Source organism: Bos taurus, chromosome 13 (assembly GCF_002263795.3).
Source record: "Bos taurus isolate L1 Dominette 01449 registration number 42190680 breed Hereford chromosome 13, ARS-UCD2.0, whole genome shotgun sequence".
In the NCBI taxonomy this organism is placed as follows: domain Eukaryota; kingdom Metazoa; phylum Chordata; class Mammalia; order Artiodactyla; family Bovidae; genus Bos; species Bos taurus.
In genome coordinates, this window is record NC_037340.1 from 61,990,718 (window position 1) to 62,008,261 (window position 17,544).

General features: G+C 59.7%; 1 protein-coding gene across 3 annotated transcripts in view; it reads right to left on the minus strand.

Moving 5' to 3' along the window:
- The window catches only part of NOL4L (nucleolar protein 4 like), a 131,334-nt gene extending 116,425 nt beyond the window's left edge, over positions 1-14,909 (minus strand). Inside the window, exon 1 of one of the 3 annotated variants that reach the window (XM_025001189.2) lies at positions 14,563-14,909. In XM_025001189.2, coding sequence (XP_024856957.1) covers positions 14,563-14,883 — 321 coding nt within the window. In that variant the 5' untranslated portion in view covers positions 14,884-14,909. The remainder of the gene's footprint in view (positions 1-14,562) is intronic. The other 2 variants (XM_025001190.2, XM_059893016.1) reach the window with 2 other exon arrangements.
- Between the last annotated feature and the right edge of the window lie 2,635 nt (positions 14,910-17,544).

Sequence of the window (17,544 nt, forward strand, 5' to 3'; positions counted from 1 at the left end):
GAGCAGAGAATGAACATGGTCAGGTATACATTTTTAACATCACACTTTGGCCTCTGTGTGAAGAGGAGAAAATAGGAAGGACAATGAGCTCTGTTGCTGGGGAGGAGGTGATAAGACTGGAGCAGGAGGGGCTGATGAGAAAGCTCTTGCACTGTACCCCCGCCCCCATTCCCTCCTGAGTTCTACTTCTGGGAAAGCGGGAGTCAGAGGGACCAGCAGGGCTAGCTTGGGGACACCAGGCAGAAGTGGCCCCTTGAGCTCAGCAAGGCCATTTCAGTGGGGACAGGGGCCCAGCCATCTGAGCCAACCTGCTGGATGGCACACCAGGCCCTAGGTGCCCCCCGACCACCAGCTAGTGGAGGTGCCTGGAACTCTCAGATCTAGGAGGGCAGAGATCAAGTCTGCCCTACTCCTGACACATAGTAGGTGTAAGTCTTGGTGGAATGAATGAACAGGAACTGGTACACAGCAGGTGCCAATCAAAGCTTGCTGAATGAATTGGTGAATGAATGGATTGCCTGCAGCCCTGTATTGTTTGCTGGTGGTTTCTCCAGTTCATTCATCTCAGTTCCTTAAAATAATTGCAACTGCTGCCAATCACAGAGCCTTACTCTGAGGCAGACCCCTGGCTCTGTTTCTTACCTGCGTCCAACAACGCCACAGAGCAGGTTCGATTTCTATGCCCATTTTACAGAGGAGGAAACTGAGACCCAGAGAGTTAATTAATCCCCTTCCTCTTAAATTTCCCCAAGGTCACTCAGCTTCTAAGCAGCACTTTTAGACCTTCCAAACTAGGATCTTATCAATAACACCATAAATGCACTTGTAAATCCCCTGGGGGCAGAAACCTGAAGGTGGGGTCCTAATAAACAGCTCAAGACTCCATCACATCTGAGGCGTGGCCCTGGCTCCTCACTGCAGCCTGGTACCACCTTCCTGATAAGGAAACCAAGGTCTAGAGCCGGGAACTCTTTCAAGAAGCTTAGGGGTGAATTGTGGCAGAAACCTCATCTTCTGGGGCCTGGCCAAGGGCTCTCTGCACAGCCCCTTCATCCTTACTGTGCCCACCACCACCTCATGTCCCCAGCGCAGGGGCAGGAGATGGAGTCCCCACACCACAAGCCCTGAATGGGTAGGTAGTGAATAGTGTTAGTCGCTCAGTCGTGTCCGACTCTTTGCAACCTCATGGACTGTAGCCCGCCAGGCTCCTCTGTCCATGGGATTCTCCAGACAAGAATACTGAAGTGGGTTGCCATTCCCTTCTCCAGGGGATCTTCCCGACCCAGAGATCGAACCCAGGTCTCCTGCATTATGGGCAGATTCTTTACCATCTGAGCCACCAGGGAAGCCCAACCAATAGGTGGGTGGCCCAGCCAATGACGTTAGGTCCCTCCCCATCACAGGCCTGTCTCAAGATGCAGGTACACCAGGATGACCTCTGGGTGGACCTCTTACCTCTGCTTCTTCCTCAGTGGGCAGAAGCAATGAAAACTGAGCTTCAGGACCTGCCGGGAGAGCTGGGCACTTAAACTGCACACCCAGTGTGCATAGCTGCGCGTGCACAGCAATCATGGCAGTGGCAGTAACAGCAACAGCAGCAGCGACAGCCAGTGCTGTGGGGGCACTCAGCCACCAGCCCTGCCCTCTGCTAGGCTTTAGGAGCCCTGGTCCTTGTAACAGTCCAGAGAAGCAGGTCCTGTTACTATCCTCTGCTTTTTAGACATGGACACAGAAGCACAGAGAGGTGGAGTAAGTTGCCCAAATCACACAGCAAGTATAAAGCAGGTTCGGGATTCAAACCCAGGCAGCCCAGCTCCAGAGCCAAGCATACAGGAAGGATACATAAGGGACTGGCCTCCTCTGGGCAGGGGAACAAGGCGGAGGGGGTGTGCTGGGCACTTCTCGCCCTCCTAGGGGGCTGCTGTTTGGTTGCTGTGGTTGCGTTGTCGGGTGTCTGCATCACCTTGAAAACAAGCCTCTCTTGTGCTCCTCGGTCCATAGCACCCCTTCCTCGTCCTGGGAGGCCCTGTCCCTTCCTCTTCATGACTCACACCTCCTCTAAGAGCCCTCCCAAGTTCCTCCCTCTCTTCCATGGGTGCTGCCCAGACCAGGCACTGGCCACCTGTATCCTCTGGGACCCATTGGCAGCTGCCTGTGATCTGGTGGCCAAGCCATGCCTTGTCTCATGCTGGTGGGCACAAGGCTCCCTGGCCTGAGTTGGATGAAGCGCGCTGGCTGGCTGGCTGGCCACGGGGCTCCATGCTGCAACCCGGCCCTCCCTGAATCACAGCATCCTTCAGTGATCCCTGAGGGTCAAGCTGACCAGATCCCATTTGCGCCCAGGCAGTGTGTTCCAGAGTCAGGCAAACTCTGACAGACAGACTCACCCCTGCCTCCCCACCGGAGAAGAGCCATCATCCAAGCCCAGGTAATACCAAAGGGGACCCTAGGCTCTGAGCTTCACTGTCAGCAGGATGGGTGATTCAGGGAGCGGAGGACATGACACTTCCCCACTGTGTGGGCTCAAGCCCCTGCTCTGCCTTTCACTAGCTGTGTGGCCTCAGGCATGTGACTTAACCTCTCTGATCTTCAACAGCCGCATCAGGAAGATGGGGATCCTAACAGTAGCCATGTTCCAACAATCACACAAGAGGCCGGGGTATAACCTATTCAGCAGAGCGCCTGGTATTTCAAAACAAGCACTAGCTGTGCCTTGATGTCATTGTTTCTGCTCAGCAGCAGGCATTGACTGAGTACTTTACGCATCTCAAGTGATCCCTGTAACAACCCTAAAAGGTGGTTAATATCACTATCCCCATTTTACAGATGTGGAAATGGAGGCTCGGAGAAGTTGAGATGCATCCAAGTTTGCACAGCTGGCTGGTGAGGCAGGATCTGAACCCAGGGCTCTCTACGGTGGGGAGCATGCGCACTCTTGGTACCACACCTGGACTCAGGGAAGCCCATACTCCTCTCACCCACCTCTCCTGACAGCCGGCTGCTGACTGGACCAGCAAGACTTCTGGCCTCTCCTTCCCACCTGCCGTGGCTAGTGCCTTCTCTCTGACCTCTCATCAGATCTGGGGGTGGGGGTTCCCCAGCCCTCAAGGGCAAACCCAGCTGAGCAGCCCTCGTCCTGGAAGTCCTCCCCTCCAGTTTCCTTGCACACACTCCTTTCCACCTCTGTCCTCTGCCTCTTCTGTTCCTCTCTGCTCCAGCAGCCACTGGCCCTACCCTAGGCTCCAATCCCTACTCCACCTGCCCCTGGCCATGCCACAGATGCAAGCACAGAAACGCTCCCGTTTCCTGTGCTGAGCACTTGACATGGAGTCTCTCTTCGCCTCCCCACAGCGACCCTGTGAGATGGGTCAGTCTCAGAGAAGAGGAAACTGAGGTTGAGAGTGACTTGTTTCAAGGTCATCTAGCTAGTGAGTCACAGCTCAGTGCAAACCTGGGGCCAGCCTGAGCTTCAAAGCCCAGCTCAGCAGCATGGCTCGAATGGCCTTGTCACGGATTTGAGGGTTATTGATTGGCCCACAATCATAATCCTAATTATAGCTCCTTTTTATTGAGGGCTTGATTATGCCCACGCCCTGTACAGATGCTTCTAGATTATAGAATATAGTATGCAGTATATGTAGTGTATACACATGGTACAGAGCACGGTGTAGAAGGATATAAGTGAAGCCATGGCTATCATCATCCCATTTTACAGACGAGGAAACTGAGGCTCAGAGAAGGTAAGGGACCTGCCCAACCTGCACAGCAGTGTATGGCAGAGCCTGGACCCAGCCTCTGCCTTCACACTCTCCATTCCTCTGCTGACCGGCAGGGGCCTCCCATTCAGCACAAAACCCGTTGCCCCTCAGTCTACTCCTATCCCAGCCCCTAGATCTCCCCGAGAGGCCCTGCTCCCCAGGGAGCTTCCCGCCTGAACTCTCTGAGCCGCCTCCCCTCCCCTTGAGAGGTTAACAGCTGTCTGGTTTGAAGATCTTTGCACTGGAGTTGGGGGAGGGGGGCGGTTCTCCAAGGGACCCTGAGAAGGAGCTGCAGCCCCTACTCACTGGACTGTTTGTCAGGCCTGGTGTTATGCCATCTTCCCAGTACCCTCCAGGGTGTGGGTCATCACCCACTGATGCCTAAGTGGGCAGGAGATCAGAGTAGGCAAACCATTTGCCCTGAACCAGGAGCTGGTGGCAGAGCTGGGACCTGAATGCAGGTCTATTGGCCACCTTACCCTCTGGCCTTTCCTAGGGCTGCTCCATCCAGTGGAGAGCCCTTGTTGACTGGATGGAGCCCTCTTCACATCCTCATGCAAATGACATTTCTCATAACTCTCTCCTTCCATTTTCCCAACAACCCATAGGGGAGGGACAATCATCAGACCCATCTCTCAGATGAAGAAACTGAAGCACCACCAGGCAGTTACTTAGCTGGGTGCCCAGCACAGGCTGTGCCTTGGTTCACTGACCTGTAGAATGGGGTCATGACAGCTTCCTAAGGTGACTGGGGATGTGTGAGATTGTGGAAGCCTGGGGCTCATGGAGACATGCCCTCGGGATGCTCTTAGACAAGGCCGGAGGCCCGAGTGTGTTATTCTCAACCTGCCAGCATCCAGCGAGGGCCTGGCCTGCCAAAGGAAGGGCCGCGTGTCTCCTTGAACATTTCCTGAGCCTGGGGATGCTGAGAAAACGATGAGTCATCCACCAAGCACCAGCCTCCCAGGAGCCGGCCTCTGGTCCCAGCCGGGGCAGGGAAGGTTCCAAGCTGGGAAGGGGCCCCATGAACAGGATTACTCCCAAACTGTCCCTGCTGAGACCTGAGTCACCAGGTCTCCTCCGCAGCCTCCCACTGCCATTTGCTACCAACCTTGGGGACAGTTCTTGGGTTCTGCCCACTAGACCCTGCCTCTGGGTCATCACCCCGGATCTGTGGGTCTGCCTACATTCCTGGCTTCCTAAACGCCTCTCTCTCTACCCAAGAATACTGTGTCAACCATGACCATAGACCATCAAGCTTCCCTCCCCACAGCCCCATGTCACCCAGTCCCAGACACTCAACCTCTTGTCCCAAGGGAACCAGCCCCTCCTCTTTGCCCCAGGCCAGCCTTCTCTCTCCATGTCTCACTATATCCCAGCCTCCTATTTTACCTTCTCTGTAACACATCTCCCTCTTGCCACAGTTTCCTGAGGCTCCTTCTAAAACCTGAAGCTGACCTCATCTCCCCTCTGCTTGAAAATCCTGCGAACCCCTAGGTCTCCTTGACGGTGACGCATTAGCTCCTCTGAGTGGCTTTCCAGATCCTTCTCTTCCATGTGACCCCAATTGATTTCACCAGCTAATCCCCCTCAGGATCCCCAAGTGGTTCTCCAGCGGATCTGACCATTCACCGCCCTCCTCCACCCACCACCCATCTGAAATGCTCTGTAGAACACGCTTCTCTGGGAGAGTGTCCCTGGTCCTCACACCCAATCTGCGCTGACCCTCCAAAACCTGTCCCACTCTAGCCCTTGCTCATGTTCTTACCCCCTGGAGGGAGCCTTCCCATGCTCTGTTCTTGCTGAATAATTTGGTTTGCCCCTCGAGGTCCAGCTTAAATGTCGCCTCCCCCAGGACTCCTTGGATGCCCACAAGAAGGCGGATGGTCTGAGCCTTGGGGCTCCTGAGGCCCTGAGTGCGGAAGGCCTGGGTGGTTCACAGACGCCCGCTCTAAGGCACCTGCTGCCCCCACAGTGGGGAAGCCCCTTAGTGGCAGGGGCCCTGGGGATACGGCAGTGAACCAAGCCAACTGGTCAGAGCTCATAGCCTTATGGGTAGAAAGATATTCAACGTGTAAACTCGTAAAATACATATGCAATGTCAGAGGCGGTAAGGGCTAGAGAGAAGAATGAAGCAGAAAGACAGTCCAAGGAACCTAAGGCGGCCCTGGCTGGGTGACCAGGGAGGGCTTTTCTGAGGAGGTGACGTTTGAGCAAAGATCTGAAAGAGGAGGGGGAGCAGCCATGCAGAGAACTAGGGGAAGAGTGTGCCAGGCTGGGGAAACAGCCAGTGCAACGGCCCTGGGGCAGGTTTGCAGTTGGTGGTTTTTAGAATCGCAAGGAGGTCAGTGTGGCTGACACTGAATGAGCAAGGGTGGGGCAGCGGGGCCAGATCACTTAGGCTTCAGAAAAGACTTTGGCTTTTGCTTTGAGTGAGATGGGAATCTGAAAGGGTTCAGAGCAGAGGAGGGAGAGCATCTGATTTGCGTTTTGCTTTTGCTGATTTTGCTGGCTGTGTGAGCCAGAGGGAATACAAGGGGGGCTGGAGAGGACCCAGGGAGCCCAGTGGGAAGGCTGATGCATCGCCAGGCTTGGACAAGCTGGAGGCTGTGGAGGTGGTGAGAGGGTACAACTTGAGATGCATTTTGAAGGCAGAACCAACTTGAGATGCATTTTGAAGGCAGAACCAACAGAATGTGCGATTTGGATGGGGAGGGAGGGGTGGTAAGAGAAAAGAGTCAAAATTGACGCCTGAGTGTGCCCTGAGCCTGGGAAGGGTGGAGCCCTGTGATGGGGAGGGCGGTGGGAGGAGCAAACGAGTGAGTGAGTGAATGAATGAATGAGTGAGTGAATCAATGAATGACCCCCTGCTTCGGAACCCGATGGGGTCACACTCAGCCTGGTGCTCTGTGGGAACTGGAGCTCCCCGCCTCCGCCTTAGTCTTTCCAGCAGCTCAGGAGCCCTGAGTCCAGTCAGAGTCTGGATGCTGAGGGAGTCATTGACCTTGTGGGAACAGGACAATTGTTCTCTCTCTGCCCCCGGCAACCTGCCCAGGCCGGGCCAGGGGAGTAGCTGTCTGACCCTCTGAGACAACGGGTGCCTTGGCTCTCCCCTCCCCATGGTGACCCCTCATCTGGGGGCACCCTACCAAAGGTGAGAGGGTGAAGGTGTGGGCGACAGGGCGGGGCGGCATCTGTCTCCAGGGTCCAGACAGGGAGGAGGGCTGCCTCAAGCTCTGGACAGCTTTTGTAGGACCATGGTGAGCTTGGGGTGAGGAGGTGGGGAGAGCCAGGGCACCTGTGGTCTGAGAGGGTCAGACAGCCACAGAACCCAGGCCCTGCCACTTTCTCACTGCAGGGCTCAAGGAGGCTCCTGGGCCTCTCTGCTGCCAAGGTCTTGTCCACTTCATGGAATCCAGGGGAGATGAAATAGAGTGTCTGGAACATGGCAGGGGCTCGAGAACACGAGAGAGGTGCTCAGACCACTGCCCCACGGGGACAGTCACGACACCAGCCTCACTGTTTTCTCTGTAAGAGCCCAGAGCTCAGGTTCCTAGCCAAGGACTAAGGCAGGGCTCGGGGGAGTGTGTGGCCGGGGGCAGCGGGGCCGGGGCGGGGGCGGTCACTGAGAAGCCTCTGGGAAGCACATCCTTCTGCCTTTCTACCTGGCAGGTACCTCAAGGCCTGGGTAAAGCCCCCACTCTCGCCTCTCTAGCACCTCTCCTTGAGCTCTGGGATTGGACACCCCCAGCACCAGGAAGGAATTCAAAGGCAGGAGGGACCACAGGAGGCTTCCCTGTGCAACAACTAGGGAAACTGAGGCTCAGAGCAGGGCAGGAGCCAGTCAGGGCAGAGAAGGACCCTAAGCCTTCAAAACCCCAGCCCTAGGGGCTCATGCCACACCTATGGCCCTTGCCGAGACCTTGCTGACTTTTTAAAATTTATTTAACTGAAGGATAATTGCTTTAACAGCATTTTCTGTAAAATTTGTTTTTCTGTCAAACCTCAACGTGAATCAGCCATAGGTGTACATACATCCCCTCCCTTTTGAACCTCCCTCCCATCTCCTCCCCATCCCACCCCTCTACTGCTGGTGTTTTGTGCAATTCAGTACAACATGAACCAGGCCCCAGTGGCACTGGAGACACAGAAATAACCCAGACACAATCTCCAGGGAACCAATAGCTGCCTTCCACCAACTACATGCCAGGGATTTGGCTTGGTATGTTATTTCCATGATCCAGTTTAATATCCGTGACATTTTATTACCATCCCCATATTTCAGATGAGGAAACTGAGGCTCAGGGAGATCACACAGCAGCTGACATTTCCTAAGACTTGCTATACTCTTTAAGCTCTATATGCATTAATGCATTCATCTTTGTTACAGTCCTATGAGGAAGATAGGATTATCAGCTCCATTTTACAGATGAGAAAACTAAGGCCAAATTGGTGGAAGGGCAGAGCTGGGATTTGAATCCAGGACCCTGTGGCTTGACACGCCAAGCCCTTCACTTCCCCTCTATGTCAGGGTGGGCCAGGGGCAGAAAGTGGACTCAGGAGTCCTTGTTCTAACAAGCCACCCACCTGGGTGGGCTCTCTCCCAGCTTTCTTCAGCTCCCTCTCTGGCTTTGGTACCCAGGGCCCAGGCCTGGCTTTGACTGAGGTTAGCAGAGTGACCTCCTGAAATGACAAACAGAGCCATTTCCAGTTTTCCAAGTCTCCTGGAAGTGGGACTTTGGAACCCATTTTCCAGATAAGTAAACTGAGGCTTGAAGAGGTCAAGCAGGCTCTTTGCCTGAGATCACATGGCAAGGAAGTGGGTGCTTTAGGATTCCACCAGTCCTGGCCCCCTCACTTCAAGTTCGGAACCCTCTCTCTCCCACCCTGCCCCCCATGGTGCTTGGCTTTGGGTGCCGGAAGTGCCACCATGGCCAAGGTCACAAACTTTCCCTGTCGCCCTTGTGGGGCAGGGGGTAGGGGAACAGGAGGAGGAGGAAGGCTGCTGGAAACAAGGAAGTGCTCTGGCCACTGTCGTGGGGACCGGGACATGGCCCCACCCCTTGTGTCCACTCCATCCCTCACACTTGGCTTCAGCAGCTGCTGAGACCCCAGGGGCAGCAGGGGCCAGGAGCACAGCGCCGGCTGACTTGGTTATAATGAAAACGCCCCGGCAGCTCCACACTGCCAAAGGACAGAGTGTTTTTCAGTAGGATCCTGAACATGTGGCATGCACACAGTCACACTTGTGGTCTGCCAATGCCCACACCCCAGGTGCTTGCACATCTGCCGACTCAGACACTCACAGTCACACACACTCACATGCAGTCTCTCCTCCACCTGTACGCACGCACGCGCATGTGCACACACACACACATACACAAACACTGCCCCGGGCACACAAGCATCCCCAGCCTGCACAGGACAGACACACGCACACTCACATCCACACAGCCACACTCCTGCACACATACCCACACGCACACACATGCTCTAGCCCAGGAGTGCTCACGCATGCTCACCATATTCAATCTGTCCACAACCTCCCAGGTAAAAGCTGGCTTGGAGAAGCCCAGGTTTACCTGAGGCTGGGTTGGACCCTTGACCTTTGTCCCTTGGCAGCCCCAGCCACAGCTCCCCCCCACCTCCCAGTCCTCCCCAGCAGTATTTCTGGGGTCCCAGTTGGGCCTCCTGACTCCCAGGCACTCAGAGATGGGAAGGCAGCCTGTAGGGACCATGAAAGAGAGGATGCTCATGCCAGGCCTCGCCCAAGGACAACTCCCCACCAGCAGAAGGTGACCCAGGATCCAGAAGAGAGGCCAAGGGAGGGTAGAGCCTGGTCCAAAAGGCTCCAAACTGAAGCCCCTCCCCCAGAGATCCCAAGACCACACTCACCCGAATCACCGTGGCTTCATAAACGAAATAGCCCACTCTGCCATTCGTGAGAAATCCAAAGAGGGCCTGTGTCATTGTCAACCTTCTCCCTGAAAGTCCCCCAGGACCCAGGACCACAGAGGCCTTCCTCCTCTTCTCCTCACCCCATATCCATCCTGTCGTGCCCCGGAGAAAGTCCCAGACAGCAGACACCGAGCCAGTCCTGCCTGAAGCGCCAGCCTTGTTACTATAGACATCTTGATGAGAGTCTTCTACACTAATTCAGACTAAAGTGTAATGGACTGAAAGCCTGTCATGAAAAGTCCTATGCTTTCAAAGCACATCAGGCTGTAAGACATCTCACAGAGGGTCAGAGTGGAGGGGTGTACAGGCAGTACCCGAACTCTGCCTGCCATGCCGGTGGTGTGGCCTTAGGGAAGTTCTGAACCTCCCTAAACCTGAGTTCACTCATCCGAGGGATGGCAGTGACAGCACCATCGACCTCTGGGCCGCGGTGAGAGCCTGACACACAGAGACAGGCACACAGTAGGTGACTCAGAAAGGTCACTGTGGTGACACTTCAGAGAAAAGTAGGAAATACTGAGGTGTTCGATGGAAGGTCGCACGTTACGCTGTGCTAAGTCAGAGGCCATTTCCCGCCTAGACCAGTGGCCGCAGGTGCCAAAGGTTTACACGAAAGCTCTGGGGAGAAAGGCTGAAGACTGTGAAAACGCTCTCCACTAAATGAACGTTGTCTGCAAACTGGGAAAAGACCACCATTAGTCAATTTGGCCCGCGGAACACCTGGGGTCTGGCTCACAGAAGCCGGGTGCTGAGAGTGGAGTTTGGCAATCTGGTGCTTCCCTCGGGGGAGGGGGCTTTAATGGGGGGATTCCTGGCATGTGACGGACCCCTAGAGAAGCCTCAGGGCAGTGCAGAGATCTGCGTTCCAGGCCTGGCTCCCCACCAACAGAGACTGCCTCGCTCGGGGCATCAGTTTTCCCATCCGGAAGATGGTAGAACTGGGCAGAGAACCTCTATCTGTAAGGAATCTGGGGGTTCTCCAGTCCTGGGAGCTGACAGATGGCCTGGGGCCCCACCCTAGACATAACCTGTGGGCCTCGCAGGCCCCTAGGACAGCCCCATTCCTAGAGACCAGAGGAAAAGGGTTGGTTCACTCTGCGGCCGAGGCTGGAACGGAGTCGGGGGTCTCGCCTCCAAGGGGCTTGCTTCCCTCTCTTGGCAGCCCACTGAGACCAGAGCAGCCCAAATGCAAGAAATTATAAATCCAAACCAGGCTTTGCCCAGTCAGGAGGCCCGGCTGGCTCTTGTCACAGAAAAATCTTGTCCCCAGGAGCGCCCCGTGCTGCTGCCCAGTAGAGAACTCCGCCCTCCTCCCCTCAGCCTTCAGCCTCCGCCTCCACTTCTATTTCCTGTGACAACCTGCAAACTGAAGTCCAACTTGTCTGTCTCTCCCCCCACTCTCCACGCCCAGGCTTCTGCTTGACCCCCACCCCACCCACCCCACCCCACCCTGCAAGCGGGGCCCCAGCTGCAAGAGGCCCCGGCCGAGTGTAATTCCCCGCACCCTCCTCTCCACCCTGGGCCCGTCCGGACAGATTAAGCCTTTGTCACACACACCCAGAAAAGCTCAGGGCCAGATGGGACGGGACAAGCGGTGTCAGATCATCGACCCTCCACGGCCAGGACTAGGAAGGGCCCTGACCGCAGCACCACATATGGCTGTGAGAGGAGGAAAGGGGGCCCCCCGCGGGGGACGGCCAGAGAGCAACAAAGACGCGAGATGAAACACCATGGCCACCCTGGGGACCCAAGCCCACACAGAAGCGCAGGGGACCCTTGTTCCACGGCTGGGTGACACAACTCCCACACCCCCTCTTTGCTAAAATTGTTCTGCCTGCCTGCTGGCCCTCCCCTGAAGCTTCTGTGGGCTTCTTGACCAGATCCTGGGCTATCCCCACCTCCCCCACCAGCTGGTGCCCAGGGAGCAGGCTCAGAGTCCAACCCGCTCCAATGCCCCAGGGCCCCCACAAGGCCTGTGGATGCTAGACAAATGTCTCACACAAAGGTTTGTGGCCCAATGACCTTCACAAAAACCCACCCAGGACAAACGACAGGATCTCTTCCAACTGACATCAGAAGCAATGATAACTTTAACTCTGTGTGTCATGTGTGTGCGTGTGTGTGTATGTGTGTGTGGTGTGTGTAAGCCAGTGAAGGTAGGGGATGTCCTCTGCACCTTTCAAAGATGGGCCCATTCAGTTCCTCCCAGGAAGAGGCCATGGCTGCCCCAGAATTCCCAGCAGGACTTGTTCCTCTTAGATCAATGAAAAGGAAAATGGAACTGTAAAAATAATAACTGAGCCCCAGGAAGGCACTTGGAGCTGGGGGTGGCAGGACTAAGGGCATCTCCTGTGGCTGGCTCCGGATGGTTGAGTGAGTGGCAGGTAACTAACAGGCTCTCTGGGGACCCCTGGGCCAGGCAGGTGGGTGTGGGTAGCTTGAGGGCACGTCTGTTGTGTTCGTAGTCCCCCTGGTAGCCCGGGCTGGGAGGCCTGGGTTCCCTTTCTCTGCCTCCCAGGCAGGTGGTCCCTCGGGAGGGCTTATTATTGGTCTGGGAGTCCGGGTGGAGTCTTTCCAGGCTCCTGCTGCCAGGCAAGGCGGGTCAGGGTGGGCTTTGCAGAGGATCTGAAGGCTGGCAGGACCTGGGGTCCAGGCGGAGCACCCAATTTCTGTATGTGGCCTGGGCAGGTGTGTGTCCCACTTGCTCCCCCTTGACAGCTGTGGGGCTATAGGGGCAAGGGGACTGTGCTCATTCCCTAGGGGAGAGGTCGACCAGCTCAGAGAACCAGTGAGCTAGCTGCCAGGCCTGAGGGCCACCTGCTCCCAAACTCCAGGAGTGGGTGGAGTGGGGGCTCCTGCCTCAGACAGAAGGAGGTCGGGCCAAGATGCCCAGCTCCCTGGGGAGGGATAACAGGGATGGGGTGGGGGTGAGGGGCACCAACTGACCTGGGAAGCCTGGATGGCTCAGGGCAATGACCCAGGGTAGGGAGCGCAGACCCAGCCAACCATCTGGTGGGTCACTGACCTCGAAAAAACCACACTTAGGCTGGGGACACTAGCCCAAGATGGAGGAGAACCGAGGCGGGGTACGCAACTGCCAGAGAGAGAGCTGACCTAGGCAGGGGAGAGGCAAGGACCCCTACTCCCTGGTATGGACAAGTGGGCATCAGTTTGGGCTCCCTGACCCGATCGGGTAGGAGACAATGACCCAGGCTCCCGGGGTTTGGCAGAGAGCACTGATTTAGGCGGGGAGGTCCCGACTCTGGCGGGGTGGGACCCTGACCTAGACTCCCCCGCCGGGAATCCGGCCCCGGCGCGCCCCCCTCGGCCCGGCCCCCAGGCTCGGGTCCGGCCGGAGGCGGCAGCGGGCGCAGATGGGCGGCCGGCGGCCGCAGTGGCGGCGGCGCGGTTATCAGCGCTCCTCGCAGATGGGCCGCCCGCCCTCCGCGCTCGCGGCTCCCCACTCCCCGCGGCCTGCAGCCCCGTCCCCTGGGCGCGGGGCGGGTGGCGGGGAGGCGCCTCTGGATCCACTCCCCGGCCCCCGCCTCCCTCCCTCGCGGCCCCCTCACCCCGCGGGCCCGGCCCGGGCGGCCGCCGGAGGGGGAGGGGGAGGGGACAAGTGCACTTTTCGTAACGACCGAATCAATTGTGTGTGAAGAGCCCGCTCCGGCCGGGGACGGGGCTGAGCGCGGGGCGGGCGGGCCGGACGGGGGAGGAGCGCGGAGGGGGGAGCGGGGGAGCGAGGGAGGGAGGGAGGGAGGCCGGCGCGGGGCCGCCCCGCTCGCTCGCTCGGGCCGGGCGAGGCCGGGGAGGGAGCGAGGGGGGCAGGGAGGGAGGCCGGCCTGGCCCGGCCGGGCCGGGGGCTGAACGCACTAACGGAGGGTCTCCGCCACGGAAAGTTCAAAGCTCAGCAGCGCCCGGGTAGCAGCCGGCCCCCCCAGCCCCCACCCGCTGCAGAACAATGAGGTCCCGGCGGGGGAGCCGCGGGGCCCGCGCCGCACGCCCTCTCCAGGGCGCCCCGGGCCGGAGGGGACGCCCCCGCCCGGCCGCCCGCCTCCTCCCTCTCGGCGGCTGCGGTTCCCCGCCCCCTCCCCCACGCCACCCCGCCCGGACCCGGGCCGGCCCCGGGGACGGGGGAGGGGAGGGGAGGGATAGGTCAGGCCGCCCCCGTCCCAGGGAGGGGGGGAGCTAGGGGCCCGGGGGGCGGAGGGGGCGCCCCACCCACCCGCGGGAGGCGGCTGCTGCGCCAGGCTGCGGCTCGGGCTGCCCCTCCCCGGGCCAGCCCCGGGTGGGGTCGGGGAGACGGTGCCCGGGCGGGCCCCCTCCCCTGGCGCTGGGAAGCCGAGCGGACTCCCCGTCCCGTGGCTCCCCTGCCCCCCTCTCCCGCGGCACCACCCTCCACACACACACACACACACAGACACACACACACACACACACCCCACACCACCCAGCCGGCCCGGGGGCGGGAGCGCGGGGCGCCCGGGACAGGCAGCCCCGGGGCGGGCGGGGGGAGGCTTGGGCTTCGGAGCAGCCGCCTGCTGGCGGGGGGAGGGGACGGGAGGACGGAACATGCTGGGGTGAGCAGCCCGGGACAGCCCGCTCGGCACGGCCACGGCCCGGGCAGCAGCGCAGAGGGGGCAGGGACGCCCCGAACCCGGAGCGCTGCCCCGGGCGGGCTGGGGCGAGCGGGCGAGCAGGGACGCGGGCGCCCCGGGCGGGCCAGACCCGCGGACCACCTCGGGGATACACGTTTGGACACACATCCACACCCCCACCCCGCCCCCGCCCGCCCGCCCCGAGCCCCGCGGCGGGACCGGCCCGCGGCCGCCTCGCGCGCACTCACCGAGCCCGTCTTGACCGGCACATACACCACTTGGCCCATCTTGGGTTCCCGGCCGCTGCCCAGGCGGAAGCCCTTGGAGCGCACCCAGAACTGGAACTTGCCTTTCTCGCCGGCTGCCGGGCCGCTACCCGCGGCGGTCCCGCCGCCGCCCTGCAGGACCTCGGCGATCCGCTGGTATTTACTGCGTGTCACCGTCTTGGTTTTGGCCGAGTCGCCGTAGGTGCGCAGGCACCAGTCCCGGAACTGGCGGCCCAGCTCCGAGTCCCCGGGGCTGCGCTCGCGCTCCCAGCCCCCGCGCAGCAGCAGCGTCGGCTTCGGCATCCTCCCGCCGCGCCCGGCGCCCTCGGGGGCGGGCCGGCCGCCGGGCCGCCCGGTGCCGGGACTGGGCTGGGCTGGGCCGAGCCGAGCCGGGGCGCGCCGCGGCCCCGGCTGTCCCGCGGTGTGGCTCCGGCGCGGAGGCTTGATGGGCACGGGCGGCGGCCGGACGCGCGGGGCTGCGGCGCGCTCTGTCCTGCTCGGGCGGCGGCGGCGGCGGCGGCGTTGGCGGCGGCGGCTCCGGCTCGCCTCCTGCTCCGCCTCCTCCTCCCCCCCGGCCGGGATGCAGGAGCGATGGAGGCAGCTCCGGGCCCGGAGGTGCAGAGGGGGCGGGCCGCCCCGCGGGCGGCCGGGGGAGGCGGGAGGCGGGGAGCGGCCCCGGGCGCGGGGAGCGAGACCGAGCTCGGGCGCGGGCGGCGGCGGCGGCGGCTGTCAGCTCGCGCGGCTCATCCTGCTCCTGCTCGGGCTCCCGCTGCCGCTGCTCTTCCTCCTCCTCCTCTTCCTCCCGCGCCCGCCTCCACCACGCCGCGGGATCCCACCTGTTAGAGCGGCGCAGCCTTCGCCGCCGCCCCCCACCCCCCGCGCGCCAGCCCGCCCGCCCGCGGGGCCCAGCCCCCGCCCCGGCCCGGCCCCTGGGGGCGCGGGGGCCGGCGCGCCCGCAGCCGCCGGGAGGGCAGGAGCCGCAGGCGCACAGTGCCCAGCCCAGGGACCGAGTTCCCTCCTGTCGGGCCTGGCCCCGAGCCTCGCAGGCCGCGCTCCGCCGGGCGGGGAGAAGGGCGCAGACCCCGCCCGGCCACCGGCGTCCCTGCCTCTCCAGTCGGCCCCGCCCGATTTTAGCCCGGCGCGGGTGGGACCGGGCAGGGCCCCTATCCCTTCTCCCAGCAACTGGCCTGACCTCTCCGGTGCGAGCTCGGCGCCAGAGGATCAGTGTTCCCCTGGGGAACCCCAAACCGCCAGCCTTCAGGGGGCCCCCAAACTTCCTCCCCTCTCGCCTCACCCGAATTCCCCGAAGTTTGGCCAGCCTTGCTCCTGCTAACCCCACCGCTCTGGGACTGCCTTAGGCCCCAGAGAAGTCATCAACATTGACCAGTGGCCTCACTTAGGCTGGCCTCTCACCAAGGTTCGGGGCAACGCTCAACACACCCACAAATTCATCTCGAGACACCCGGCCTTCCCGGGAGCACAGTGGCCTAGAATCACTGGCTGAGTAAACTCAGGTGGATCTGCCAGCCGCCTCCTCCCTGGGCAGGACTGACCTTGGGTAGGGCCAGCCCCCTCCCCCTTCACGAGATAATAACATAAATAAAGGCACAGGTCAACTCCTGGGCTTTCAGCCCTCCTTTCTTAACAGGCATGAGAAATTACTGAGCTTCTTTTCCTGTTCTTCCTGGGGTCCACCTCCCGTGTCCCCAGGCCACTCCTGCAGGCAAGTCACCACCAAGCCTGAGTCCCCAATTTTACCCAGTGCAGGACCATTTTCTGCCTAGGAACTACTGGCTACCCTCATCCCAAGGTTCCCTGCCCTGGTATCTACAGATTGCCAGGTCCAGGCAACTCTGAGAGGCAAAGGCGACTGGCTCATTTCACAGATGAAGGCCTGGGACTTGGAGAGGTGGCCTGACCTGGTCAAGGTCATGCAGGGAGGAGAGGAGGGTTCTGACTCAGGTCTGTGTGGCTCCTGCTGCCACATGACACATGAAGTCTCCTCCTGACGTCCCCCTGGGAGGGATCCCCACACTGTATGTGGCTGCCTCATGCTCCCCAGTAGACTGGGAGCTCCAGGTGCTCAGGGTTCATGTCTGTCTCATCGGTAGACCTCAGGCCTTAGCACAGCCCCTGGCACACAGTAGGTGCCAATAACTGCTGAAAGAACCCAAGAGGTCTTCCTAGTCCCAACCTCTCTCAGTATTTCACATAGATGTATTTTTAGATAATTTACATTTCTGTGTTACTTTATATATACCAACAACTCCACACTCATTTTTCCTCTTTATCTTCCTAAGAACTCTATTTGGTTCCATACTGGCATGCCCATTTTTCAGAGATGACCACTGGGGCTCAGAGAGGGCAACACACCAGGCAAAGGCCACGCAGCCCCCTACCCCCTCAGTGGGGAGGGGCTTCTGCATGATTTGGAAGCCCATGCCCTGACTTTTCCAGTATATCCCTTGGCGCATACCCCCACCGTTGACTCCCTTCCTAAGAACAATGGTGCTTTAGCCTAGCTACGCCAATGCTCACTTTCAGCAGTGGTGCCCTGGTGCCGAGGTAGTGGGCCGCCCTGTTTGCGCCTTGTCTGTGTCTATTCCAAGACACACCAATAACCAGTAAGCCAGACCACCTCTCTATGCAGCCTGGGTCTGCCTGCCTTCCAGAACCTGAAAACCTGATTGTTAACCTTGGGCTGCATTCTAGGGTGGCAGTGTAGTATGATGAAAAGAATATAGGTTTCAGGGAGTCAAACAGACTTGAGGTTGAATCCTGACTGCCATTTGCTGTGGCATTCTTTGTGCCCACAGATCCCAGTTGACTGCTTCCCACCTGAATTAGCCCATCAGTTGACCCTTTGCTGGGTGACCTCTGGCAGGTCACTGAACCCCAACTTCATCATCTGTATAATAGACTGTAAAGGTTCAGCAGAATAAAGTATATGAGAGAGCCTGATAT